The 26376-nt window shown below is 43.5% G+C and overlaps 1 protein-coding gene across 1 annotated transcript; it reads left to right on the top strand.

The window, feature by feature from the left end:
- The first annotated feature begins 1433 nt into the window (after nt 1-1433).
- LOC124000210 (thrombospondin-4-B-like) lies at nt 1434-25547 on the top strand. The gene is made up of 22 exons (XM_046306419.1): nt 1434-1721; nt 9492-9689; nt 10163-10410; nt 10927-11026; nt 11323-11405; nt 11509-11560; nt 11800-11951; nt 12075-12212; nt 17951-18028; nt 18841-18993; nt 19174-19278; nt 19428-19535; nt 20027-20186; nt 21357-21475; nt 21632-21684; nt 22031-22224; nt 22772-22950; nt 23053-23101; nt 23215-23411; nt 24072-24244; nt 24357-24496; nt 24693-25547. The coding sequence occupies exons 1-22, from the start codon at nt 1643-1645 to the stop codon at nt 24752-24754; spliced, it is 2820 nt and encodes a 939-aa protein (XP_046162375.1). The 5' UTR covers nt 1434-1642; the 3' UTR covers nt 24755-25547.
- Nucleotides 25548-26376: the final 829 nt, after the last annotated feature.

A 26376-nucleotide genomic window follows, 5' to 3' on the forward strand; every position in this document is an offset into this window, starting at 1 on the left:
GGAAAGGGCATTCATCAGAGAAAATGACTTTACTCCAGTCCTCAGTAGTCCAATCCCTGTACCTTTTGCAGAATATCAGTCTGTCCCTGATGGTTTTCCTGGAGAGAAGTGGCTCTTTGCTGCCCTTCTTGACCCCAGGCCATCCTCCAAAAGTCTTCGCCTCACTGTGCGTGCAGATGCACTCACACCTGCCAGCTGCCATTCCTGAGCAAGCTCTGTACTGGTGGTGCCCTGATCCCGCAGCTGAATCAACTTTAGGAGACGGTTCTGGCGCTTGCTGGACTTTCTATGGCACCCTGAAGCTTCTTCACAACAATTAAACCACTCTCCTTGAAGTTCTTGATGATCCGATAAATGGTTGATTTAGGTGAAATCTTACTGGCAGCAATATCCTTGCCTGTGAAGACCTTTTTGTGCAAAGCAATGATGATGGCATGTATTTCCTCGCAGGTAACTATGGTTGACAGAAGAAGAACAATGATTCCAAGCACTACCCTCCTTCTGAAGCTTCCAGTCTGTTATTCAAACTCAATCAGCATGACAGAGTGACCTCCAGCCTTGTCCTCCTCAACACTAACACCTGTGTTAACGAGAGAATCACTGACATGATGTCTGCTGGTCCTTTTGTGGCAGGGCTGAAATGCAGTGGAAATGTTTTTGGGGGGATTCAGTTCATCTGCATGGCAAAGAGGGACTTTGCAATTCATCTGATCACTCTTCATAACATTCTGGAGTATTTGCAAATTGCCATCATACAAACTGAAGCAGCAGACTTTGTGAAAATTAATATTTGTGTCATTCTCAAAACTGTTGGCCTCCACTGTACAATGTAGAAAATAGTAAAAATGAAGAAAAACCCTAGAATGAGTGGGTGTGTCCAAACTTTTCACAGCTCATTACATTTCTCCAGTCCCATCCCTGAGCTTTATAGCAAAACCAAGTGGCGGGGCTGCCTTTTTCCTGATAAAATGAATTTCGGATTTCAGATTTGGGTTTCAGATCGCTCATTTCCTGTCAAAAGCCTGTAGATTAAAAGGAAGTCGGGATGCAGGGGAAAGGTGTTACATCTGAAGCCCTGAAAAGCTGAAAGAATCCCTAACAGTGTTTGGGAGGAGGAGGTGTGGGCCAATAAAATGCCTCCTGACTGCCAGGAGACTGACTTTATTGCTGTACTATTAACACACGTTTTTTTCTAAAAAGTCTGAAGAGTGGCACAGATCAAAAAGTTACACATTGTTTAGTCTGGCTTACTGTAAGTACAGAATGTTCACTGCTCACAATGAGGTCGTGAACCATGGAAGAACCCCTGCATGCATATACACACACACACACCCACACACACACATTAATGGGAGCCAATACGGTGGAGAATGTTTTGGTCACTCCTCTGCATGTGGCTGTCTGAAGAAAGCTTAAACCATCTCCGGCCCTGCTCCTCCTCCCTCAGTCAGCCTCCTGTCCTCCCCATTCAGCCACACACACACACAGACAGCAGCCTAGCCTCACCTCTGTCTCTACTGTGAGCCATTCACACCACACACATCCCAGGCAACAAACAGTACAGGAGGACCAAGAGCACTACTCTGCCTGATAAGGATAAGTCACTCCAGAGAAACAGGTCTGGGAACAGTGAGAGGACAGAATGGGGTTGTGGACGACACTGATCGTGGCTTCGCAACTGATCTTGAACCTGTGTTCGGAAGTGGGAGCCCAGGGCTCAGGTGAGTAGCTGACAATGACTTTCTTAAATTATTACTGAATGTGATGCCAGTATGATCTTGATGTGGTCATTGAAGTCTATTTAAACCATGCAATTGCACCACAAAGTACTTTTAAGGTATTGCTTTGTAATCACAGGACTCAACCGCTAAAAGTACAAATTCAACAATTTGATTTTAGCCAAAGACATACAGTTTAAGTTTGACATACAAACCAACTGTGATGTCATCTTCAGATGCCTTTTATCAGTCTACTAAAGCTCTCAGCACTCTACCTCAGAGTATTCCAATCGAGAACCATGAAGCTCTGAGGTAATGATTGATCTAACAGACACTGTGATTGAGAATATCACATACATTTCTCCCCAAAAGTTTAAGGTAACAAAATCAGTCAACACAAAAATCTATATTGCTCTTATTTGGATTGAAATCACCATTGTACAGTTGCTTTTTTACTTTGTAATACGAGAATATCATATTCATTCACACTCAAGCCAATATACACAGAGGGCTAGACAGAACATTTGATACTCTGTTGAGTAAGAATAAATGTTCTGATAAATAGTCCTCTGTGTCCTGTGTGGTAAGAATATTGAAAATACATGCTTCATAAGAATGTTGTGTACTGACTTTAGACTGAGGAAGAGTAAGAGGTGATGACTGAGATGTGACATCTGTATTAATGTGTGTGTGTGTGTGTGTGTGTGTGTGTGTGTGTGTGTGTGTGTGTGTGCGTGCGTGCGTGTGCGTGCGTGTGTGTGTGCGTGTGTGTGTGTGTGTGTGTGTGTGTGTGTGTTTGTTTAGTGGGGGGGGGGGTCTGGAGTCTGGAGTCTGGATATGATTTAAAGTACCAGCTATAGCACACACATGGGAATAATCACTAATGGTCTGCATGCAATTTTGGAGTCTGAAAACACACACACAGACATGCACCACAAAACACAGGCCTTTAAATGGCATCTACACTGAGGTACAGGCCATAACTGTCACATTATTTTACCAAATATATTCACAGCTATACTGCACACAGTTGTTGCCGTTGATAAATAGTAAACATTTGACTCACTAGCAGTTCATACAAATATAAATTATTGGCAATTATTGCATGAGGTTTCACTATAAACAAACAAAAGTTTGGACTTAGTCAGTCTCTCCATTGTCAATCATATGCCTTGTGTTTACAGTACAACTTTGTTATTACTTATAATAATACAACATATACTATTTTGCAGACACTTTTATCCAAAGCAACTTACAGTCATGTATGGTATCGAACCCACAAACCTGGCACCACGCTCTACCAGCTGAGCCATACAGGACTTAACTGGATTATTTACCTATTAAGGCACACTATACATATCAGACAACAATAATGCAGTTGTTTATTATCTACTGCATATAGGTGATTTTACTGTCACTTTATGACTTCAATTGACTTTATGTGGTAGATCATGTCACATGTGTCATACTGTATGTGAGCTGTTCAGGTGAATTTGAGATGAATTTGGTTTTGTGTAGCTTAACAGATCATGATAGGACAAGCGGTGGCTCTGGGGATGAAATCTAACCCTTTCTCATGGAACTTTGGGAGGAGATCCTGACACACAGATGGAAGAGAGAGAGAATGTGTATAGTGTGTCTAAACAGACAGATGAGAATAGAAAAAGAGTTGGATTGTTTAGACTGTTTTATTGGTGCACCCCCCCAGTCCCAGTTTGCAGGCCAAGTCAGGTTGAACCATACATAGATCTATCTGTTAGTGTTTGCCTAACCTCCCTCCTCAAGTGACGGAGACAATAGTGATGCTGAGGCCTTTCACAAACAAGGCATCAGTGTGTTTGTAAAGGTGAGATTGAGTGCAGGAAACGGAGGCTCCAGTCACGTTTAACCACACACCTTTAAAAGCACCCGTGCTGCTCCCTGGTGAGCTGGAGCAGATTGAGGCCAGGCAGGGGGAACGGGAGGACAGACTAGAGGCAGGAGAAAATAAGAAAGATGTCTGAAGCTGACAGACACAGATGGAAGCCCACGCACGCGTGCGCACCCACACACACACGCACACACACGCACACACACGTACACACACGTACACACACGTACACACACGCACACACACTGAGAAGAGAGAAGATGAGAGCAATTTTCTAGAAGCATTTGGGAGCAATTTGGTGCGTGCCTTCATTACACTGTGCCTTGTAGACGGCTGCTGGGACACTTGTGTATTCATGTACGGTCTCAGACTGGCAGGAGGGATTCAAGGCACATCCTCCCGCGGCCTGCTGTGTCCCGGAGGGACTTTATTGGAATAGAATTGTAACCTTGAGCTTAACCGTCCACTCAAGAGAAAGCTTCTCACTGTAACCAGTGACTGTAATCTGGTTCAGGTCATTAATCAACCTACCAGGTTGTTTATAAACACTACAGGGACAAGATTATCCACATGTATCGATCACATTTTAACTAATAGTGTAGAACTTTGTTCTAAAGTTGTATCTCTACCCATTGGATGCAGTGATCACAATATAGTGGCTATATCCAGGAAAGCCAAAGTTCCAAAAGCTGGGTCTAAAATTGTGTATAAGAGATCATACAAAAGACTTTGCTGTGACTCTTATGTGGATGATGTTAAAAATATTTGTTGGTCTGATGTGATTAATAAGAAGCACCCAGACACGGCACTTGATGAATTTATGAAATTGCTTCTTCCAATTATTGACAAACATGCACCTGTTAAGAAACTGACTGTTAGAACTGTTGAGGCTCCATGGATTGATGAAGAAATTAAAAACTGAATGGTTGAAAGAGATGAGGCGAAAGTAGTGGCTAATAAGTCTGGCTGCACATCTGACTGGCTGACTTATTGCAAATTGAGAAATGATGAGACTAAACTCAACAACAAAAAATAAGAAACTGTATTGTGAAGCCAAGATCCATGATATAAGGAATCATGGGAAAAAAATGTAATTATTGGCAGAAAGACAAATTTAACTCCATATTTTATCGAATCAGATGGCTTATTCGTCACAAAACCATTTGATGTTGCAAATTATTTTAATGATTACATCATTGGCAAAGTGGGCAAATTTAGGAAGGAAATGCCAACAACAAACGATGAGCCATCGTATTCATGCATAAAAAACATTATAATGAAAGAAAAGCATTGCAAGATTGAATTTTGTAAAGTTAGTGTGGGAGAGGTGGAAAAATCATTGTTAACGATCAACGATGACAAACCTTCTGGCATTGACAACTTAGATGGAAAGCTATTGAGGATGGTAGCTGACTCTACAGCCACTCCTATCTGTCATATATTTAATCTGAGCCCAGAGGAAAGTATTTGTTGTCCGGCCTGGAGGGAAGCCAAAGTAATTCCGCTACCCAAGAGTGGTAAAGCAGCCTTTACTGGTTCTCACAGCAGACCTTTAAGCTTGCTGCCAGCTCTTAGCAAACTGTTGGAAAGAATTGTGTTTGACCAAATACAACGCTATTTCTCAACATGTACTGCACTGAAACAAAGCTTCTTTAATGTTAAACATGTCAAGTGTGGTGTACCGCATGGCAGGTATCTAGGCCCTCTAACCTTTTTAAAACATTTTTTTTTACCAATGACCGTCCACTGGCATTAAACAAAGCATGTGTGTCCATATATGCTGATTATTCAACCTTAAAAGCATCAGCAACCACAAAGCTTCTTTAATGTTAAACATGTCAAGTGTGGTGTACCGCATGGCAGGTATCTAGGCCCTCTAACCTTTTTAAAACATTTTTTTTTACCAATGACCGTCCACTGGCATTAAACAAAGCATGTGTGTCCATATATGCTGATTATTCAACCTTAAAAGCATCAGCAACCACAGCTAATGAAATCACTGAAACCCTTAACAAAGAGCATTGTATTTGGTAGAAATAGTAGACCTCAGTTGAATCTGGTAATGAATGGTGTTGCTGTTGAATAAGTTGAGGATAATACATTACTTGGCATTGCCTTAGATTGTAATCTGTCATGGTCAAAACATATAGATTCAATGGTTGTAAAGATGGGGAGAGCTCTGTCAGTAATAAAGAGATGCTCTGCTTTTGTGACATCACATTCCAAAAAGCAAGTCCTGCAGGCTCTAGTTTTGTCTTATCTTGATTATTGTCCAGTCGTGTGGTTGAGTGCTGCAAGGAAAGACCTAGTTAAGCTGCAGCTGGCCCAGAACAGAGTGGCACGTCTTGCTCTTCATTGTAATCAGAGGGCTGATATCAATACTATGCATGGCAGTCTCTCTTGGCTAAGAGTTGAGGAGAGACTGACTGCATCATTTCTTCTTTTTTATAAGAAACAATGTGTTGAAAATCCCAATTTTTTGCATAGTCAACTTACACACAGCTCTGACACACACACACACCAGACATGCCACCAGGGGTCTTTTCACAGTCCCCAAATCCAGGACAAATTCAAAAAAGCGTACTGTATTATATAGAGCCATTATTGCATGGAACTCCATTCCATCTCATTTTGCTCAAAGGAACAGCAAACCTGGTTTCAAAAAACAGATAAAGCAACACCCCACGGCACAATGCCTCCCCTATTTCTTTAAATGTTTATTTAACCTTTATTTAACTAGACAAGTCAGTTATGAACAAATTCTTATTTACAATGACGGCCTACACCGGCCAAACCCGGACGATGCTGGGCCAATTGTGTGCCGCCCTGTGGGACAACCATTCACGGCCAGATGTGATACAGCCTGGATTCTAACCAGGGACTGTAGTGACGGCTCTTGCACTGAGATGCAGTGCCTTAGACCGCTGCTTCACTATTTGACCTAGATAGTTTGCGTGTATGTATTGGTATTGATATATAGGCAACCTGTGACTTAAAAAAAAAAGATATTGATGTAGTTCTGTCCTTGAGGTATTCTTGCCTATTAATGTTTTGTATTATGTCATGTTTCATGTTTTGTGTGGACCCCGGGAAGAGTGGTTGCTGCTTTTGCAACAGCTAATCGGGATCCTAATAAAATACCAAATACCAAAACTCTTTAGTGGCTTCTACATTCCACTCCCTGAGCACTCAGTACAGTCTATCCATATTTGTGTGGTAAAAGTGGTCAAGCAAAAGACCCACTACGTTATTTGCACTGAGAAAACTCATTTTTATCTTGATCTTCCAGCCCATTCTAGTCTACTGACGTAAAGTATTGTCTCGGAACATCAAAACTACTAGCTCAAGATTGATCAAAATACCATACATTCTGATAAAAGGGAAAATGTTTTACCCCAAACTCATACTCTGCCTCATCTGCCTCATCAACAACTAGCCCACTCTCTCGTGACGACCAGCATCTTCTCAGCACTTTAAAACCTCTAGCTCAGCAATCCTCACCATTCAGGTCGATGTGATCAAGTGGACACTACAGGCCAGGCAATGTAACATTTCTCCCCAGCTAGCCAAACTCACTGTGATGTTCCAGCCCAGTTTAATCTATAAAGTATTGACGTACCCTTTCCCCCCGATACATACAAAACACTGTCGTGTCTTTACTATCATGAAATGAAGACTTTTAGTTTTTATCAAAGATTCTCTGTAATTAGTATTATGCGATTAAACTGATTAATCATGTAACTGTAATTAACTAGGAAGTTGGGGCACCAAGGAAAATATTCAGATTACAAAGTTATAATTTCCTAATATAACTTTTCAGATATTTTATATTTGATCAATTTGTCTTCGAATTATTGAATTATTTACTTTACCTCACGTTAGTCTCATTCCAAACGTGTTGGTTATCTGCACGAACCCAGTCTTCACTATGAGTCATCCATACATCAATTGTCTAATGTTGTTATGGTCTAATGTTGTTATGGTCTAATGTTGTTATGGTCTAATGGTCTAATGCTGTTATGATCTAATGGTCTAATGCTGTTATGATCTAATGTTGTTACGATCTAATGTTGTTATGATCTAATTGTCTAATGTTGTTATGGTCTAATGGTCTAATGTTGTTATGGTCTAATGTTGTTATGATCTAATGGTCTAATGTTGTTATGGTCTAATGTTGTTATGGTCTAATGGTCTAATGTTGTTATGATCTAATGTTGTTATGATCTAATGTTGTTATGATCTAATGGTCTAATGCTGTTATGGTCTAATGGTCTAATGTTGTTATGGTCTAATGTTGTTATGGTCTAATGGTCTAATGTTGTTATCGTAGAATGTATGCACACATGACTGTAAGTCGCTTTGGATAAAAGCGTCTGCTAAATGGCATATATTATTATTATTATTATATAATTGTCTTAAATTGTTTATTTACTAACTAAGGAATTCACAGAAGTGCATAAACAAACAAACAAAGTAAATATGGTTACAAGAAATGATAGGGGAATGTGCCCTAGTTGGCTAAACCGGCATGGTGGCTTGTTGAATTAAAATGTAACAAATGGACCAGTTCGTAGCTGGATACTTCACCGATCTTTTATACCTTCTCCGGGAACATAAATTCCCTTGTTCTCTATGAAACTTCACTCTGTCGCTATACTGTGTGGCCATGAGGCAGGATCTTCCTGGAATTTACGACCTCTCCGACCACAGCAGCCTAGTTGTAGGAGGCATGGAGAGGGGGATGGGGCTTGCTGTACCCAAAGAGGGCAACGTCATGACAACACCTTGCTCAATAACCATCCTATTCATCTACACGTGTCTTTATTCTCACTGTACCGAGCAGCAGAACTTTACTTTGTTACTTTACTTCCCCTCAAAGATAACTTTATTTTACTTTAGTTTATGTTTCATTTTACAGTTATTTTACTCTATTTTATGTTTCCCTTCACAGGTATTTCACTTTACTTTATGTTTCCTTTTACAGTAATTTTACTATACTTTGTTTCCCTTTACATTTATTTTTCCTTTGTTTCCCTTTACATTTATTTTACTTTACATTACCCTTTACAGTTATTTTACTTTACATTTCCCTTTACATTGATTGTACTTTACATTACCCTTTACATTGATTTTACTTTACATTACCCATTACAGTAATTTTACTTTAAATTTCCCTTTACATTTATTTTTACTTTACATTACCCTTTACATTGATTTTACTTTACATTACCCTTTACAGTTATTTTACTTTACATTTCCCTTTACAGTTATTTTACTTTACATTTTCCTTTACATTGATTTTACTTTACATTACCCTTTACAGTTATTTGACTTTACATTTCCCTTTACAGTTATTTTACTTTACATTTTCCTTTACATTGATTTTACTTTACATTACTCTTTACATTTATTTTACATTACATTACCCTTTACATTTATTTTACTTTCCATTTCCCTTTACAGTTATTTTACTTTCCATTTCCCTTTACATTGATTGTACTTTACATTACCCTTTACATTGATTTTACTTTACATTACCCTTTACAGTTAGTTTACTTTAAATTTCCCTTTACATTTATTTTTACTTTACATTACCCTTTACATCGATTTTACTTTACATTTCCCTTTACAGTTATTTTACTTTACATTTCCCTTTACAGTTATTTTTACTTTACATTTTCCTTTACAATGATTTTACTTTACATTTCCCTTTACAGTTATTTTACTTTACATTTTCCTTTACATTGATTTTACTTTACATTACCCTTTACAGTTATTTTACTTTACATTTTCCTTTACATTGATTTTACTTTACATTACCCTTTACATTTATTTTACCCTTTACAATTATTTTACTTTACATTTCCCTTTACAGTTATTTTACTTTATTTTTTCCTCTGTAGTGTATGATCTCCTCAATTCCCCGGACTGTCTGCCAGACCTGCTGCAGGGTGGCTTAGTGGAGCAGGGCGTTAATGAGGCTTTCATCCTCACCACCTTCAAGCTGCAGCCCAAGACTGGCACCACAGTGTTTGGCCTGTACAACCCACGGGACAACAGCAAGTACTTTGAGTTCACCGTGCTGGGGAAACTCAACAGAGGTAATGGGTAGGAAGGAGAGGCAGGGGCGTCATGCCCATTGAAACCGATGGTTTATCTACTTATACTTTGAAAATATAGAAGATATTGTTTATTTTACTCATTATTAATTCAAAGATATCGATTTCTGGCCACCCTCAAAGAAATGAGGTTCACAACGGGGAGAGGGATGCATAATACATTGGTCTTGCTGAATGCACTTTTCTGTACTATGTCAAATTAAATAACATTTTAATTGTCACATGCTTCGTAAACAACAGGTGTAGACTAACAGTGAAAAGAGTCTTAGTTCTCTCTCTCTTTTAATTTAATTTTTATTTTAAAATCATTATTTTTGCTCTCTGCTTCTACATTATTAATGTATTAATTTCATTGACGCATTTGCTGTGATTCCCTTTTCATCACGTCCTTTTCCTTTAACTATCAAGCTCTTCTCATCTCTGACCCTCTAATTCTTTCCCTTCCTCTCTCCCAGCCGTGCTGCGTTACTTGAGGAGTGATCGGAGGATGAGCTCTGTGACCTTCAACAACATCCCGCTGGCAGACGGTCAGCGCCACCGCCTCCTTTTCCACCTGAAGGGCATGCAGCAGGGACCTGGGGGGGTGGAGCTACACCTGGACTGCAGGCTGGTGGAGACGGTCCGGGATCTCCCCTCCGTGTTTCAGGGTCTGCCTGCAGGCTACGGTGTGGTGGAGCTGAAGAGCATGCAGGGCAAAGCAGAGGTGATGTTATTAGATATGTTTCAAATGGCAACCTATTGCTTTTATAGAGCACTTATTTAGACCATTGTCAAATTGGGTGCAGTTCAAATGTAGTGCATCATATGGAATAGAGTTATTATTTACTCACAGATCCAGACAAAATCACAGAACCTTCAACCGAGGATTGGTTGTCAGTCTGTTTCCATTTAAGCCATTTGACCAGAGCTACCCAGACACTCCCCAAACCATTGCTTTTGTTGACTTTGTACTCAGGGAAACTATGAGTGATGTCACTTATTTACTCCTAGATCCTCCTTCCAAATTCAAATGACCCTAACCCCCTAGCCTGGGTGCCAGATAGTCTGTTTCTGCTTTGGCCAAATGCTTGTCCATTGGAAATTAGAGTTGGCTAGAGCAGGTAAAAATCGGGAAACAAATTTGGTAACCACCTTGTCCAAATCTAATCAAACCCATCCATCAGCATTCAGCACTAATTCCAACTAATGTGTCCCTGTTGTTGGACTTCTTCATAAACAGGAAGAGCTGGAGGAGCTGAAACTAGTGGTGGGAGACACGTTTGAGAACGTAGCTTCTCTTCAAAACTGCCACCAACAAGGAGACTCAGTGCAGACCCTGGGTAAGAGTTTATGACAAAAAAACTAAAATAAACCAACTTCTATTCCTGTGTGTTCCCTAGTACTGTTTAGTTTACACAGACAAAAACATTTTGAGGAAAGTATTTTTCTTGAACGTCGCCCAACTGTTTTTCAAGAAGCAAATAAATGGTGATATATATATATATATGTGTGTCTCTACTTTCGAATTCACACAAAAACAACAGTTACTGTAGATTGATGTTAAACAAGAACCCCTCCCCCCCTCGAGTCTGTTGGTATGACTAACGTTCTTTTCCAATGCTGCTCTCCTGTGCAGGGGTCAACACAAAGCAGCTGTCCAATCAAATGCTTGATCTCACGAAGGTGATAAATGAGCTGAAAGATGTCCTCATTCAGCAGGTAACTATAGTGCTCAAGCTCATCTGGGAGCTATTAATAAACTGTACCTCCTGACCCACTGAGTCCATAAAAACTCAAAACATGTATATGTTGCTTTCTAAAGGTCAAAGAGACATCTTTTCTAAGAAACACCATCTCTGAGTGCCAGGCTTGTGGTAAGAACATCCACCATTACCATTATATTACAAATGATGTATCAAAGTTTTTATTATATGTTGTTTATAGATTGGGCAAATCGCTTTTTCCTGACCATGAGGAAAATCACTGGGTCCTAGTAATAAAACTAGTTTGAAGTATGTTCGCTTATAACACATTCATTACTAATACATGAGAAACCACTGGTATTGTGGAAACGAGTGTCATAAAAATCTGTTTCCTCTGGGTGTCTTTGAAGGCCTGGGTGGAAGCGAAGTCATGAAGCAGAAGTGTGCCCCTGGCGTTTGTTTCCGCGGTGACATGTGTATTGAGACAGAGGACGGGGTTGAGTGTGGACCCTGCCCTGACGGATATACAGGGGACGGCTTCAGCTGTGATGATGTGGATGAGGTAGGGTGTGTTTGTGTGTGTATGTTATATTCAGGTGCATGTGTGTTTACTGTATGTATTTAGAATGGTTGTAATAATTCTGAAACACTAACCAAGCGTCTTCTTTCATCTCTCTCTCTCCAGTGTCAATTTAACCCATGCTTCCCCGGGGTGAAATGTGTGAACACGGCTCCAGGGTTCCGCTGTGACGCCTGTCCTCTGGGCTACTCTGGTCCGGCTGTGGAAGGGGTGGGAGTGGTCTACGCACAGACAAACAAACAGGTCAGTCAACATAACCAACATCTGTCATGCAGGTGAATGAGGACCCAAAAGCGACTTGGCGAAAACAGAGTCTTTAATCCAGTAAAGTAAAATACAATCAAAAAAACACAACTTTCACTCGAAATGACGAGAACCGACTGGAGACTCGATCTTGAACAGCAGGTTGCCTCGGGAAGGCACTTGAACCTAGCAGACTCAGACACCTGCTCACCACGCAGCATCTGAGGGAAACACGACACGACAGGGCGATACACAAACACAGCACGGTGAATTCTAGACAAGGATCCGACAGGGCAGGAACGGAAAACAAGGAGAGAAATAGGGACTCTAATCAGGGAAAAGGATCGGGAACAGGTGTGGGAAGACTAAATGATTGATTAGGGGAAATAGGAACAGCTGGGAGCAGGAACGGAACGATAGAGAGAAGAGAGAGCGGGAGAGTGAGAGAGGAAGGGGGAGAGAGAGGGATAGAAAGAGGGAAAGAACCTAATAAGACCAGCAGAGGGAAACGAATAGAAGGGGAAGCACAGGGACAAGACATGATAATCAATGACAAAACATGACAGTACCCCCCCACTCACCGAGCGCCTCCTGGCGCACTCGAGGAGGAATCCTGGCGGCAACGGAGGAAATCATCAATGAGTGAACGGTCCAGCACGTCCCGAGACGGAACCCAACTCCTCTCCTCAGGACCGTAACCCTCCCAATCCACTAAGTATTGGTGACCCCGTCCCCGAGAACGCATGTCCATGATCTTATGTACCTTGTAAATAGGTGCGCTCTCGACAAGGACGGGAGGGGGAGGGAAGACGAACGGGGGTGCGAAGAAAGGGCTTGACACAGGAGACATGGAAGACAGGATGGACGCGACGAAGATGTCGCGGAAGAAGCAGTCGCACAGCGACAGGATTGACGACCTGGGAGACACGGAACGGACCAATGAACCGCGGAGTCAACTTACGAGAAGCTGTCGTAAGAGGAAGGTTGCGAGTGGAAAGCCACACTCTCTGGCCGCAACAATACCTTGGACTCTTAATCCTGCGTTTATTGGCGGCTCTCACAGTCTGTGCCCTGTAACGGCAAAGTGCAGACCTCACCCTCCTCCAGGTGCGCTCACAACGTTGGACAAACGCTTGAGCGGAGGGAACGCTGGACTCGGCAAGCTGGGATGAGAACAGAGGAGGCTGGTAACCCAGACTACTCTGAAACGGAGATAACCCGGTAGCAGACGAAGGAAGCGAGTTGTGAGCGTATTCTGCCCAGGGGAGCTGTTCTGCCCAAGACGCAGGGTTTCTGAAAGAAAGGCTGCGTAGTATGCGACCAATCGTCTGATTGGCCCTCTCTGCTTGACCGTTAGACTGGGGATGAAACCCGGAAGAGAGACTGACGGACGCACCAATCAAACGACAGAACTCCCTCCAAAACTGTGACGTGAATTGCGGGCCTCTGTCTGAAACGGCGTCTAACGGGAGGCCATGAATTCTGAACACATTCTCGATAATGATTTGTGCCGTCTCCTTAGCGGAAGGAAGTTTAGCGAGGGGAATGAAATGTGCCGCCTTAGAGAACCTATCGACAACCGTAAGAATCACAGTCTTCCCCGCAGACAAAGGCAGACCGGTAATGAAGTCTAGGGCGATGTGAGACCATGGTCGAGAAGGAATGGGGAGCGGTCTGAGACGACCGGCAGGAGGAGAGTTACCCGACTTAGTCTGCGCGCAGTCCGAACAAGCAGCCACGAAACGGCGCGTGTCACGCTCCTGAGTCGGCCACCAAAAGCGCTGGCGAATAGACGCAAGAGTGCCTCGAACACCGGGATGACCAGCTAACTTGGCAGAGTGAGCCCACTGAAGAACAGCCAGACGAGTGGAAACAGGAACGAAAAGGAGGTTACTAGGACAAGCGCGGCGACGCAGTGTGCGTGAGTGCTTGCTTAACCTGTCTTTCAATTCCCCAGACTGTCAACCCGACAACACGCCCATAAGGAAGAATCCCCTCGGGATCAGTAGAAGCCACAGAAGAACTAAACAGACGGGATAAGGCATCAGGCTTGGTGTTCTTGCTACCCGGACGGTAAGAAATCACAAACTCGAAACGAGCGAAAAACAACGCCCAACAGGCTTGACGGGCATTAAGTCGTTTGGCAGAACGGATGTACTCAAGGTTCTTATGGTCTGTCCAAACGACAAAAGGAACGGTCGCCCCCTCCAACCACTGTCGCCATTCGCCTAGGGCTAAGCGGATGGCGAGCAGTTCACGGTTACCCACATCATAGTTGCGCTCAGATGGCGACAGGCGATGAGAAAAATAAGTGCAAGGATGAACCTTATCGTCAGACTGGAAGCGCTGGGATAGAATGGCTCCCACGCCTACCTCTGAAGGCGTCAACCTCGACAATGAATTGTCTAGTGACGTCAGGAGTAACGAGGATAGGAGCGGACGTAAAACGTTCTTTTAGAAGATCAAAAGCTCCTGGGCGGAACCGGACCACTTAAAACACGTCTTGACAGAAGTAAGAGCTGTGAGAGGGGCAGCAACTTGACCGAAATTACGAATGAAACGCCGATAGAAATTAGCGAAACCTAAAAGCGCTGCAACTCGACACGTGACCTTGGAACGGGCCAATCACTGACAGCTTGGACCTTAGCGGAATCCATCTGAATGCCTTCAGCGGAAATAACGGAACCGAGAAAAGTAACGGAGGAGACATGAAAAGAGCACTTCTCAGCCTTTACGTAGAGACAATTCTCTAAAAGGCGCTGTAGAACACGTCGAACGTGCTGAACATGAATCTCGAGTGACGGTGAAAAAATCAGGATATCGTCAAGATAGACAAAAACAAAGATGTTCAGCATGTCTCTCAGAACATCATTAACTAATGCCTGAAAAACAGCTGGCGCATTGGCGAGACCAAACGGCAGAACCCGGTACTCAAAATGCCCTAACGGAGTGTTAAACGCCGTTTTCCACTCGTCCCCCTCTCTGATGCGCACGAGATGGTAAGCGTTACGAAGGTCCAACTTAGTAAAGCACCTGGCTCCTGCAGAATCTCGAAGGCTGATGACATAAGGGGAAGCGGATAACGATTCTTAACCGTTATGTCATTCAGCCCTCGATAATCCACGCAGGGGCGCAGAGTACCGTCCTTCTTCTTAACAAAAAAGAACCCCGCCCCGGCCGGAGAGGAAGAAGGCACTATGGTACCAGCGTCAAGAGACACAGATAAATAATCCTCGAGAGCCTTACGTTCGGGAGCCGACAGAGAGTATAGTCTACCCCGAGGAGGAGTGGTCCCCGGAAGGAGATCAATACTACAATCATACGACCGGTGAGGAGGAAGGGAGTTGGCTCGGGACCGACTGAAGACCGTGCGCAGATCATGATATTCCTCCGGCACTCCTGTCAAATCGCCAGGTTCCTCCTGAGAAGTAGGGACAGAAGAAACGGGAGGGATGGCAGACATTAAACACTTCACATGACAAGAAACGTTCCAGGATAGGATAGAATTACTAGACCAATTAATAGAAGGATTATGACATACTAGCCAGGGATGACCCAAAACAACAGGTGTAAAAGGTGAACGAAAAATCAAAAAAGAAATAGTCTCACTGTGGTTACCAGATACTGTGAGGGTTAAAGGTAGTGTCTCAAATCTGATACTGGGAAGATGACTACCATCTAAGGCGAACATGGGCGTAGGCTTCTCTAACTCTCTGAAAGGAATGTCATGTTTCCGAACCCATGCTTCGTCCATGAAACAACCCTCAGCCCCAGAGTCTATCAAGGCACTGCATGTAGCACCCGAACCGGTCCAGCGTAGATGGACCGACAAAGTAGTACAGGATTTTGATGGAGAGACCTGAGTAGTTGCGCTCACCTGTAGCCCTCCGCTTACAGATGAGCTCTGGCTTTTACTGGACATGAATTAACAAAATGTCCAGCAACTCCGCAATAGAGGCACAGGCGGTTGGTGATCCTCCGTTCCCTCTCCTTAGTCGAGATGCGAATCCCTCCCAGCTGCATGGGCTCAGTCTCTGAGCCAGAGGAGGGAGATGGTTGCAATGCGGAGCAGGGAAACACCGTTGATGCGAGCTCTCTTCCACGAGCCTGGTGACGAAGATCTACCCGTCGTTCTATGCGGATGGCGAGAGCAATCAAAGAGTCCACATCTGAAGGAACCTCCCGGGAGAGAATCTCATCCTTAACCACTGCGTGGAGTCCCTCCAGAAAACGAGCGAGCAGCGCCGGCTCGTTCCACTCACTAGAGGCAGCAAGAGTGCGAAACTCAATAGAGTAATCCGTTATGGATCGATCACCTTGGCATAGGGAAGCCAGGGCCCTAGAAGCCTCCCTACCAAAAACTGAACGGTCAAAAACCCGAATCATCTCCTCTCTAAAGTTCTGGTATTTGTTAGAGCAATCAGCCCTTGCCTCCCAGATAGCTGTGCCCCACTCTCGAGCCCGGCCAGTAAGGAGTGAAATGACGTAAGCAACCCGAGCTCTCTCTCTAGAGTATGTGTTGGGTTGGAGAGAGAACACAATCTCACACTGGGTGAGAAAGGAGCGGCACTCAGTGGGCTGCCCGGAGTAGCAAGGTGGGTTATTAACCCTAGGTTCTGGAGGCTCGGCAGGCCAGGAAGTAACAGGTGGCACGAGACGAAGACTCTGGAACTGTCCAGAGAGGTCGGAAACCTGAGCGGCCAGGTTCTCCACGGCATGGCGAGCAGCAGACAATTCCTGCTCGTGTCTGCCGAGCATGGCTCCTTGGATCTCGACGGCAGTGTTACGAGCGTCTGTAGTCGCTGGGTCCATTCCTTGGTCGGATCCTTCTGTCATGCAGGTGAATGAGGACCCAAAAGCGACTTGGCGAAAACAGAGTCTTTAATCCAGTAAAGTAAAATACAATCAAAAAACACAACTTTCACTCGAAATGACGAGAACCGACTGGAGACTCGATCTTGAACAGCAGGTTGCCTCGGGAAGGCACTTGAACCTAGCAGACTCAGACACCTGCTCACCACGCAGCATCTGAGGGAAACACGACACGACAGGGCGATACACAAACACAGCACGGTGAATTCTAGACAAGGATCCGACAGGGCAGGAACGGAAAACAAGGAGAGAAATAGGGACTCTAATCAGGGAAAAGGATCGGGAACAGGTGTGGGAAGACTAAATGATTGATTAGGGGAAATAGGAACAGCTGGGAGCAGGAACGGAACGATAGAGAGAAGAGAGAGCGGGAGAGTGAGAGAGGAAGGGGGAGAGAGAGGGATAGAAAGAGGGAAAGAACCTAATAAGACCAGCAGAGGGAAACGAATAGAAGGGGAAGCACAGGGACAAGACATGATAATCAATGACAAAACATGACAACATCACCAAATACAGTCAAGGTCACCAGGTCAGTCAGCATCACCAAATACAGTCAAGGTCTCCAGGTCAGTCAACAACACCAAATACAGTCAAGGCCTCCAGGTCAGTCAACATCACCAAATACAGTCAAGGTCTCCATTTTAATTGGGTAAAAGAAAAAGCTGCACACTCTAGTAGGTCTGTTGTAATAATTTATTCACCAACGTTTCGACAGGATGGTTTAAATTCAGTCAATGGACAATTCAAGAAGATTAATTTATACCCACCTGGTGACATTGTTACTAGGATAACTAATCATGGAACACCTTTTCAAGATATGTATCATAATAATCATCTCCAGTTTTGTACTTTATACGGTCTCTTAGGTCTGTGATGACATTGACGAGTGCAAAGAACCCAACAATGGACAGTGCACCGCCAACTCTCTCTGTCACAACTCTGCGGTAAGGCCTGAGTGTGTTACTCTGTCATAAATCTGTGGTAAGGCCTGAGTGTGTTACTCTGTCATAAATCTGTGGTAAGGCCTGAGTGTGTTACTCTGTCATAAATCTGTGGTAAGGCCTGAGTGTGTTACTCTGTCATAAATCTGTGGTAAGGCCTGAGTGTGTTACTCTGTCATAAATCTATGGTAAGGCCTGAGTGTGTTACTCTGTCATAAATCTGCGGTAAGGCCTGAGTGTGTTACTCTGTCATAAATCTGCGGTAAGGCCTGAGTGTGTTACTCTGTCATAAATCTGTGGTAAGGCCTGAGTGTGTTACTCTGTCATCAATCTGTGGTAAGGCCTGAGTGTGTTACTCTGTCATAAATCTGCGGTAAGGCCTGAGTGTGTTACTCTGTCATAAATCTGTGGTAAGGCCTGAGTGTGTTACTCTGTCATAAATCTGCGGTAAGGCCTGAGTGTGTTACTCTGTCATAAATCTGTGGTAAGGCCTGAGTGTGTTACTCTGTCATAAATCTGTGGTAAGGCCTGAGTGTCTGTCTGTCTGATAGCCTGGTGGTCGACGAGATCGGTTTGTTGCTTCAGCCAACTCCTGACCTTCGTTTCCTTCAACAGAAATTGCTTGAAGCGCAAACAGATCTGGCACCAGGCTAGTATCTGATAGCCTGGAATAAAAAACGGAATATTGCTCAATTTAAACAATAATGCAAGGAGGGAACAATGTTAACTGGATTCCAAATCTCTGACTGCCTGCTACAAGTACTACATTTATTCCTATGTCTCTCATTGCCTATTACCCTACATTATCCCTGTAGGGTTCATATGTCTGTGGGGGCTGTAAGACAGGCTACACAGGGGACCAGGTGAAGGGCTGTAAGCCAGAGAGGAGCTGTGGTAACAGTTTGACCAACCCCTGTGATGTCAACGCCCAGTGTTTCCAAGAAAGAGACGGCTCCATCACCTGTCAGGTGGGGTCCTAAGGATCACAAACTGGTCTCCATTGACAGAACTCTCCCTCACACACACAAACACACGCACACATACGCACATACACACACGCACACAAACATACACACGCAAACACACACACGCAAAAACATACAAACACGCACTGCCTCTTAAGTGTTCTCTCTTCTTTCTCCTGTCAGTGTGGGATTGGCTGGGCTGGTAATGGCTACCTATGTGGAAAGGATACAGACATTGATGGATACCCTGATGAGAAACTTAAGTGCAAGGATATGCTCTGTAAAAAGGTAACCATGACAACACAAGAAATACAACTATCCTGGGATAAACAACCCCCCCTCCTCTCCCTTTTCCCTTCCCTCCATCTTCTTTTTATGGTGTGTCTGTTAAAGTGATAACCATAAATCGGTCAATAAATAAATCTGTCTGTTTTCAGGATAACTGCATGCGCGTTCCTAACTCTGGCCAAGAGGATGCTGACAAGGACGGACAAGGAGACGCTTGTGACACCGACGCTGATGGTGACGGTATTCTGAATGAACAGGTAGACCTTATACCTACACACACACACACACACACACACACACACACACACACACACACACACACACACACACACACACACACACACACACACACACACACACACACACACACACACACACACACACACACACACACACACACACACACACACACACACACACACATTCAATTAAATGGATTTATAAAGACCTTTTTACATCAGCAGATGTCACAAAATGCTTATTTAGAAACCCTGCCTAAAACTACAAACAGCAAGCAATGCAGATGTAGAACCACGGTGGCTCGGAAAAACTCCCTAGAAAGGCAGGAACCTAGTAAGAAACCTAGAGAGGAACCAGGCTCTGAGGGATGGCCAGTCCTCTTCTGGCTGTGCTGTGCTGAGAATTTGAAGGAGCATACTTAAGTTCACACAGGACACCGGTTAAGACAGGAGATTTCACCAGATAAGACAGACTTTTCCTATTCCCTCTGTGCCCCTCTCCCGTGCAGGATAACTGCTGGCTGAAGCCTAACGTGGACCAGAGGAACAGTGACAAGGACAGCCATGGTGACGCCTGTGACAACTGTCGCACGGTGGAGAACCCTGATCAGAGGGACACTGACAGTGATGGGAAAGGAGACGCCTGCGATGATGACATGGATGGAGACGGTACGTACAGCGACACATCACTACCACATAGCTACAGTCCGTCACAGTAGTATGTTCCAACAGCCGCTTGTCTAGAATCCTTGAACATACAGTACCCCCAAGCACTATCCCTACCCTGACCCAATGATTTATATACTAGATGATTGACAGGGGGTGCTGTTTTGAAGCCACCGCACCTCCATCTTGGCATTCCCCCACGAGCGTAAAAAAAGGTTTTGGAAGCTATAGAAATTCATTAACTAATTTCTATGTTAATTATACAGACACCTTAATGCATACTTTTAAATTATAGAATGTGAGCTAAACATGAAAAATATCTATAAAAAAATTGTTACTGTCCCCACTAATTTTTTAAAATGTTAAATACATGTAATTTTGTCCTTGACACATTTAATTGAAATACTGTAGCGTTCCATTCATTCCTATGGAGGACTGCTTCTTCTGGGGGGTGTCAATATGCTCAATCTGTGGCTTCAAAGCCTCTCACTAGCCAGTACATAGAGTAGCATCAGCAATCCAGGGTTTATATACATAATTGCCATAACCCCACTACTAAAATTACCTCTCAAGTTAACAGAAACATACAGTATGCCTTTATCATCCTCACTCTTTAATAATGTAGATGACTGTCTGGGTTTCTTTTTATAGACCCTGTCTACAGATGGCTTGACCTTTACGCTACAACCACAGTACTGTTGCTTTCCAGAGATAAATGAGAAATGACAGACACATGGCCTTCCATATTTCAACAGTTCACTCAGATGACAAATGCAACAGTGCCTCCTTGTGGCACCACTATTGAACTATTAGAAACAGCATATCAATGGAAATAGAATCAACCACATGCAGTTTGCTTTTAAATCCCAATGCATTGATTCAACGTCATTGGTTAAGCCTTCAAATCATACAAATCATGTTTTATGACTTTCTCATGGGCCACACTTAAAGTTCACTTTTTGCATGTATCCAACCGAGATTCACACATGTTCTAAATGTGAAACATCTAGAACAGCCATCGCTGGTGTTCATACGTCACAAAGCAGTGCTCCTAAAGGAGTCCACTTGAAGCTGAAGCACTCATGCATTTCACCAACACTTCTGCAGAGTGGTGGGATACTATTGGTCAGATAACTTTACAAACTCAAACTTTGTAATTGAATTTGTCTCCAGGCTTGAAGAACTTCCTTGACAACTGCCAGCAGGTGGTGAACCTGGACCAGTTGGACCGGGATGGAGACGGAGTGGGAGATGCCTGTGACAGCTGCCCTGATATCCCTAATCCTAACCAGGTCAGACTGCTTCCACAGGCCTCCTTTAGGGTTCTGAGACCTGTTCAGTTTACAGATATAAAATGGGATATGGAGCAACTGAACTGTCCTACCCTGTAATAAATATTATACTGAGTGTTCAAAAAGTGTTTTAACAAATCTGTGCTCTAATTTTAGTCTGACATTGACCATGACCTGGTTGGGGATTCTTGTGACACAAATCAAGACAGGTACAAGAAAAACATATTTTAAAAGTATCTGACTTGAGAAAACATATGCTCTTAAAATATCCACTTCATGATTTAATTTATTTTAGTCAATTCATAATTGCAGTAGTCAATATATCCCTTTATTTTGACAAATATTCATATTTTACTGTATATTTTAGTATACAGTGCATAAAGTAGGTTGCCAGTCCAATGTTACTTAACTGCCAGCCATTCCCTACTAGCCTGAGTCCCAGATCTGTTTATGATGTCAACTCCATTGCAGTAAGCAACACTAAATCCATTCATGTGATGACCTGAACCTATCTTTTCTGTCCCTCCTCCCTGTGTGTCATCCCCTGGTCTGTAGTGATGGCGATGGTCACCAGGACACCAAGGACAACTGTCCCAACGTGATCAACAGCTCCCAGCTGGACACAGACAAAGACGGCCTGGGGGATGAGTGTGACGATGACGACGACAACGACAGCATCCCTGACTTCCTGCTACCAGGACCCGACAACTGCAGACTGGTGCCCAACCCCGACCAGCTGGATGAGAACAGTCAGTCTTTAATATTTCTTTCAAATAATTTACTTTACTGCTTCAAACAAATTGCAGAGCAACGGGACAATCTGAATGTGAATTCTTGAGTCATCACCTAAAACCTATCGCCTGGTGATCCAGTCTGTTTGTGCTTTGGCCAACACCTCTCTGTGTTAGTTTGTGTCCTGCCAAACAGACAGTAAATTGTGTGACAACTGTAGAAGAGTTGACTACACCAACAGTATGGGATCAGACTACATTTTAAGTGAAAGTAAAACACAAGAATGTGAGCTCCTATGCATTAACAAGGTTCTCTATCAAATTACATTTTATTCGTCACGTGCTTCGTAAAACAGGTGTAAATAACAGTGAAATGCTTATTTCACAATGACATCTGCCAATTTGTGGCAGGTAGCCTAGTGGTTAAACCCTATAGCTCCTGTATGTTGCTCTGGATAAGAGTGTCTGCTAAATGACTCAAATGTAACTCTTCACTCTACCAGTGTATTGTCTATGCTTAGAACCTTACTGGGCATAATTTCCTTTGTGTATTCTCTCCTTCCAGATGATGGTGTTGGAGATGTGTGTGAGTCAGACTTTGACCAGGACAAGGTGATAGACAGGATAGACAACTGTCCAGAGAACGCTGAGGTCACTCTGACAGACTTCAGAGCCTATCAGACGGTGGTGCTGGACCCGGAGGGCGATGCCCAGATTGACCCCAACTGGGTGGTACTTAATCAGGTCAGATGGTAATTTACTGGATGGACTTACAACACAATAAGTTCTACATGGCAGAAATGCTTTGACTTTGTCAACATGACTGACATTTAATCTCTCAAACAGGGAATGGAAATTGTTCAGACCATGAACAGTGACCCTGGACTTGCTGTGGGTAAGAAAGACTTCCAAATCGTTATCAGGTATCGAACCATGTTATCTCATATGGTATTGTATCAAGTCGTATCCTATTTTATCGAGACATTTTTGTTGTGTATTGCTCCCTAGGTTACACTGCGTTCAGTGGAGTGGACTTTGAGGGGACATTCCATGTTAACACGGTGACTGACGATGACTACGCAGGCTTCATCTTTGGCTACCAGGACTCCTCCTCCTTCTATGTGGTCATGTGGAAACAGACTGAGCAGACCTACTGGCAGGCGACACCCTTTAGAGCAGTGGCCGAGCCTGGCATCCAGCTCAAGGTGTGTGTGTGTGTGTGTGTGTGTGTGTGTGTGTGTGTGTGTGTGTGTGTGTGTGTGTGTGTGTGTGTGTGTGTGTGTGTGTGTGTGTGTGTGTGTGTGTGTGTGTGTGTGTGTGTGTGTGTGTGTGTGTGTGTGTGTGTGTGTGTGTGTGTGTGTGTGTGTGTGTCACACATGTGTACTATGGAGAGCCACCCAAAACACAATCTGTCTTGAGCAGACCTACTAGCTGGCCACACCCTTCAGAGCAGTGGCTGAGCCTGGCATCCAGCTCAAGGTGTGTTTGTATGATTGTATGTAAGATTGTGTTTTTGAAGTAAGTACGAAAAATAAAGATAGATTATATTTAGGGTGGCTCTGTACAATTTAACACACACACGTGTGCTGTGGACAGCACAGGAGGTTGGTGGCACCTTAATTGGGGAGGACGGGCCTGTGCTAATGGCTGGAGCGGAATGGGTGGAATGATATCATGACATCCATGTGGTTGATACCATTCCATTTGCTCCATTCCTGACATTATTATGAGCCGTCCTCCCCTCAGCAGCCTCCACTGATAGAGAGCCACCCTAAGCCAAATCTGTCTTTGTTTCTTTGTACTTACTTCTTAATTACCTTCTCTCCCTCGCCATCTCCTCTCTCCATTGCTCTCTCCCTCCCCAGGCTGTGAAGTCTAAGTCAGGTCCAGGGGAGCACCTGAGGAACTCCCTGTGGCACACAGGGGACACCAACGACCAGGTGCGTCTGCTGTGGAAGGACCCCAGGAACGTGGGCTGGAAGGACAAGGTTTCCTACCGTTGGTACCTGCAGCACCGACCCCAGGTCGGATACATCAGGTGAGACAGCTGAGAGAAAAATAGAGATAGAGAGTGTGTGTGTGATGTCATGGCTACATCTAATACACAATGGTGTACAACAATGGCTAATGTCTGTTGGGTGTTTGGACAGGGCCCGTTTCTATGAGGGGACAGAGCTGGTGGCTGACTCTGGTGTGACCATCGACACCACCATGAGAGGAGGCCGACTGGGCGTGTTCTGTTTCTCTCAGGAAAACATAATCTGGTCCAACCTAAAGTACCGTTGCAATGGTAAGCAGCATGCTTTATTCGAGTGTTCCAGCGGTCTTAGGCACTGCATCTCAGTGCTGGATAAAAACAAACAAAATTAACAATTGTTTTGAACTCAAATTAGTCAAATTCATCAACCAAAGTGGCAACCTTAATTTAACTGACTCTTGGTAGAACTTGACTTTGATCCTTAACCTCTGACCTCTAACCTACACAGATACCATCCCTGGGGACTTCCAGGAGTTCAGCATGCAGCATGGCGTCGTTGACGGTCTCTAAGCATACAGAGAAAAACTGAAAGAGAGACCGTTTCTCCAGATGTGTTTGGAATGTACTGTATGTGGTGTGTGCGTTTGTACACAGTGGAAATACTGTATGTATGTGGTCTGTTTCCATGTCTACCCACTTCCCCAACAAAAATCTAATCAACTTGTCTTCATGAGTGTTATAATCAGTGTCCTCAGTGGTTTAAATTAGGACTACTAGAGTAAAATAAAATTCACATTTCACACTTCAAACTTAAGATTTTATTATTTGAGCTCATTTTGCAATAACATCCACAAACAGAAACATCAGCCATTGATATAAGCTTCCTTTCTCTCCCTCTCTCAGAGCGTTGATTCTCAGTGTGTACCAGCCCCACACAATGTCATCACACAATATAGAAATGAGAGCAAACACAGGAGATGAATCAGACCATGGGGACTTGGTCATGCCCGAGCATATGCCATTGTCTTATACCCTGGTACCAGATCTGTTTGTGCTGTCTTGTCCTGTTGGAAAGACAGCACAAACCGATCTGGGACCAGGCCAATTGTCTTGGCCCTGTGACCTCAATCCTCCCCAGAGGCCTAGTCTTGACCAAGAGTTTTGTTATCAGTGAATATCCCGGCTCCTTAAAACAACTCTCTAGAGGCAAATAGAAAGCGATTTGAAAATGATTCCCAAATAAACTCCACTCTTCTGCCTGGTTTAAGCCTTAGACTTAGGTGTTTGTAAGTTTGAAATGTTGATTCTTTTATAAGTATAATGCTATCAACAAAGGAATTTCAAATAAAAAAATGTGATAAGAGATATTGTATTGTGTTTTTTTGGTCTTATTCATCAGCCTTATTGAATGTGTTTCTCCAGATTTTCATCGGCCAGTCTCTCAGTTCATGTGGCTGAAAGAATAAAGAGCAGTGAGGAAACAAGAATATTGACCTGTTAACCTAGTAGTATTATTATTGCCGGTGACCATGTGGCACAGGCATCCATAAGGTATGCTAATATATTTTAAAAACAAATCTAATCTCATTCCATAGTCACCCTCATATTTTGGTCATGCCTCCGAGCGAGTTGGTAGGGGCGAGGTGGTGGTTTGGGATGGATGACAAGTTATTTGGCTATAGAACTTCAGTGATAACAAAGTCCTGAGGGACATTATGTGGCCTAATGTGGGAATGTATATTGATAGGCCTTCACCAAATGTGTCACTTAAGATGGCTTTAAGATTGTATTTTTAAGGTTTATTTAATAGATTGACTTTCTATCATTGAAAAAAAGTTTCACCCCAGCATTCCTGCTCGTACATTCTTGCTCTTGCTGTTCAACCCTTTTCATGAAACTCAAAACTACACAAGAATATATTTTTTCTGAAAGGCTTTGTCAACAACAGAAAAATCAACACAAAGGAGGTTTGAAAACAGTTCAGATACTCCACTAGAATCTGGTCTTTGATCCTTGCACGCTATTGGCTCTCAGCCGTCACCTGCTGAGAGCCAATTCTTGTTGCGAAAGACCCTCTCAGACATTTTTTCCAAACTTGCGTAATAAAACCATGTAACCCTACCCGAATAAACTGATCTTACCTGACTGTGTTAGTCATTAGCTTTCATCATTGCTTTTCACACACAGGGTTT

The sequence above is a fragment of the Oncorhynchus gorbuscha genome, linkage group LG16 (assembly GCF_021184085.1).
Source record: "Oncorhynchus gorbuscha isolate QuinsamMale2020 ecotype Even-year linkage group LG16, OgorEven_v1.0, whole genome shotgun sequence".
Classification (NCBI taxonomy): domain Eukaryota; kingdom Metazoa; phylum Chordata; class Actinopteri; order Salmoniformes; family Salmonidae; genus Oncorhynchus; species Oncorhynchus gorbuscha.

Bases quoted from the DNA above. Each gene is read 5' to 3' on its own strand.
- LOC124000210 (XM_046306419.1), top strand. From the start codon at position 1,643: ATGGGGTTGTGGACGACACTGATCGTGGCTTCGCAACTGATCTTGAAC. The intron at 9,690-10,162 runs GTAATGGGTAGG...CCTCTCTCCCAG, and splicing joins GCTGGGGAAACTCAACAGAG to CCGTGCTGCGTTACTTGAGG. The intron at 23,412-24,071 runs GTGTGTGTGTGT...CTCCCTCCCCAG, and splicing joins AGCCTGGCATCCAGCTCAAG to GCTGTGAAGTCTAAGTCAGG.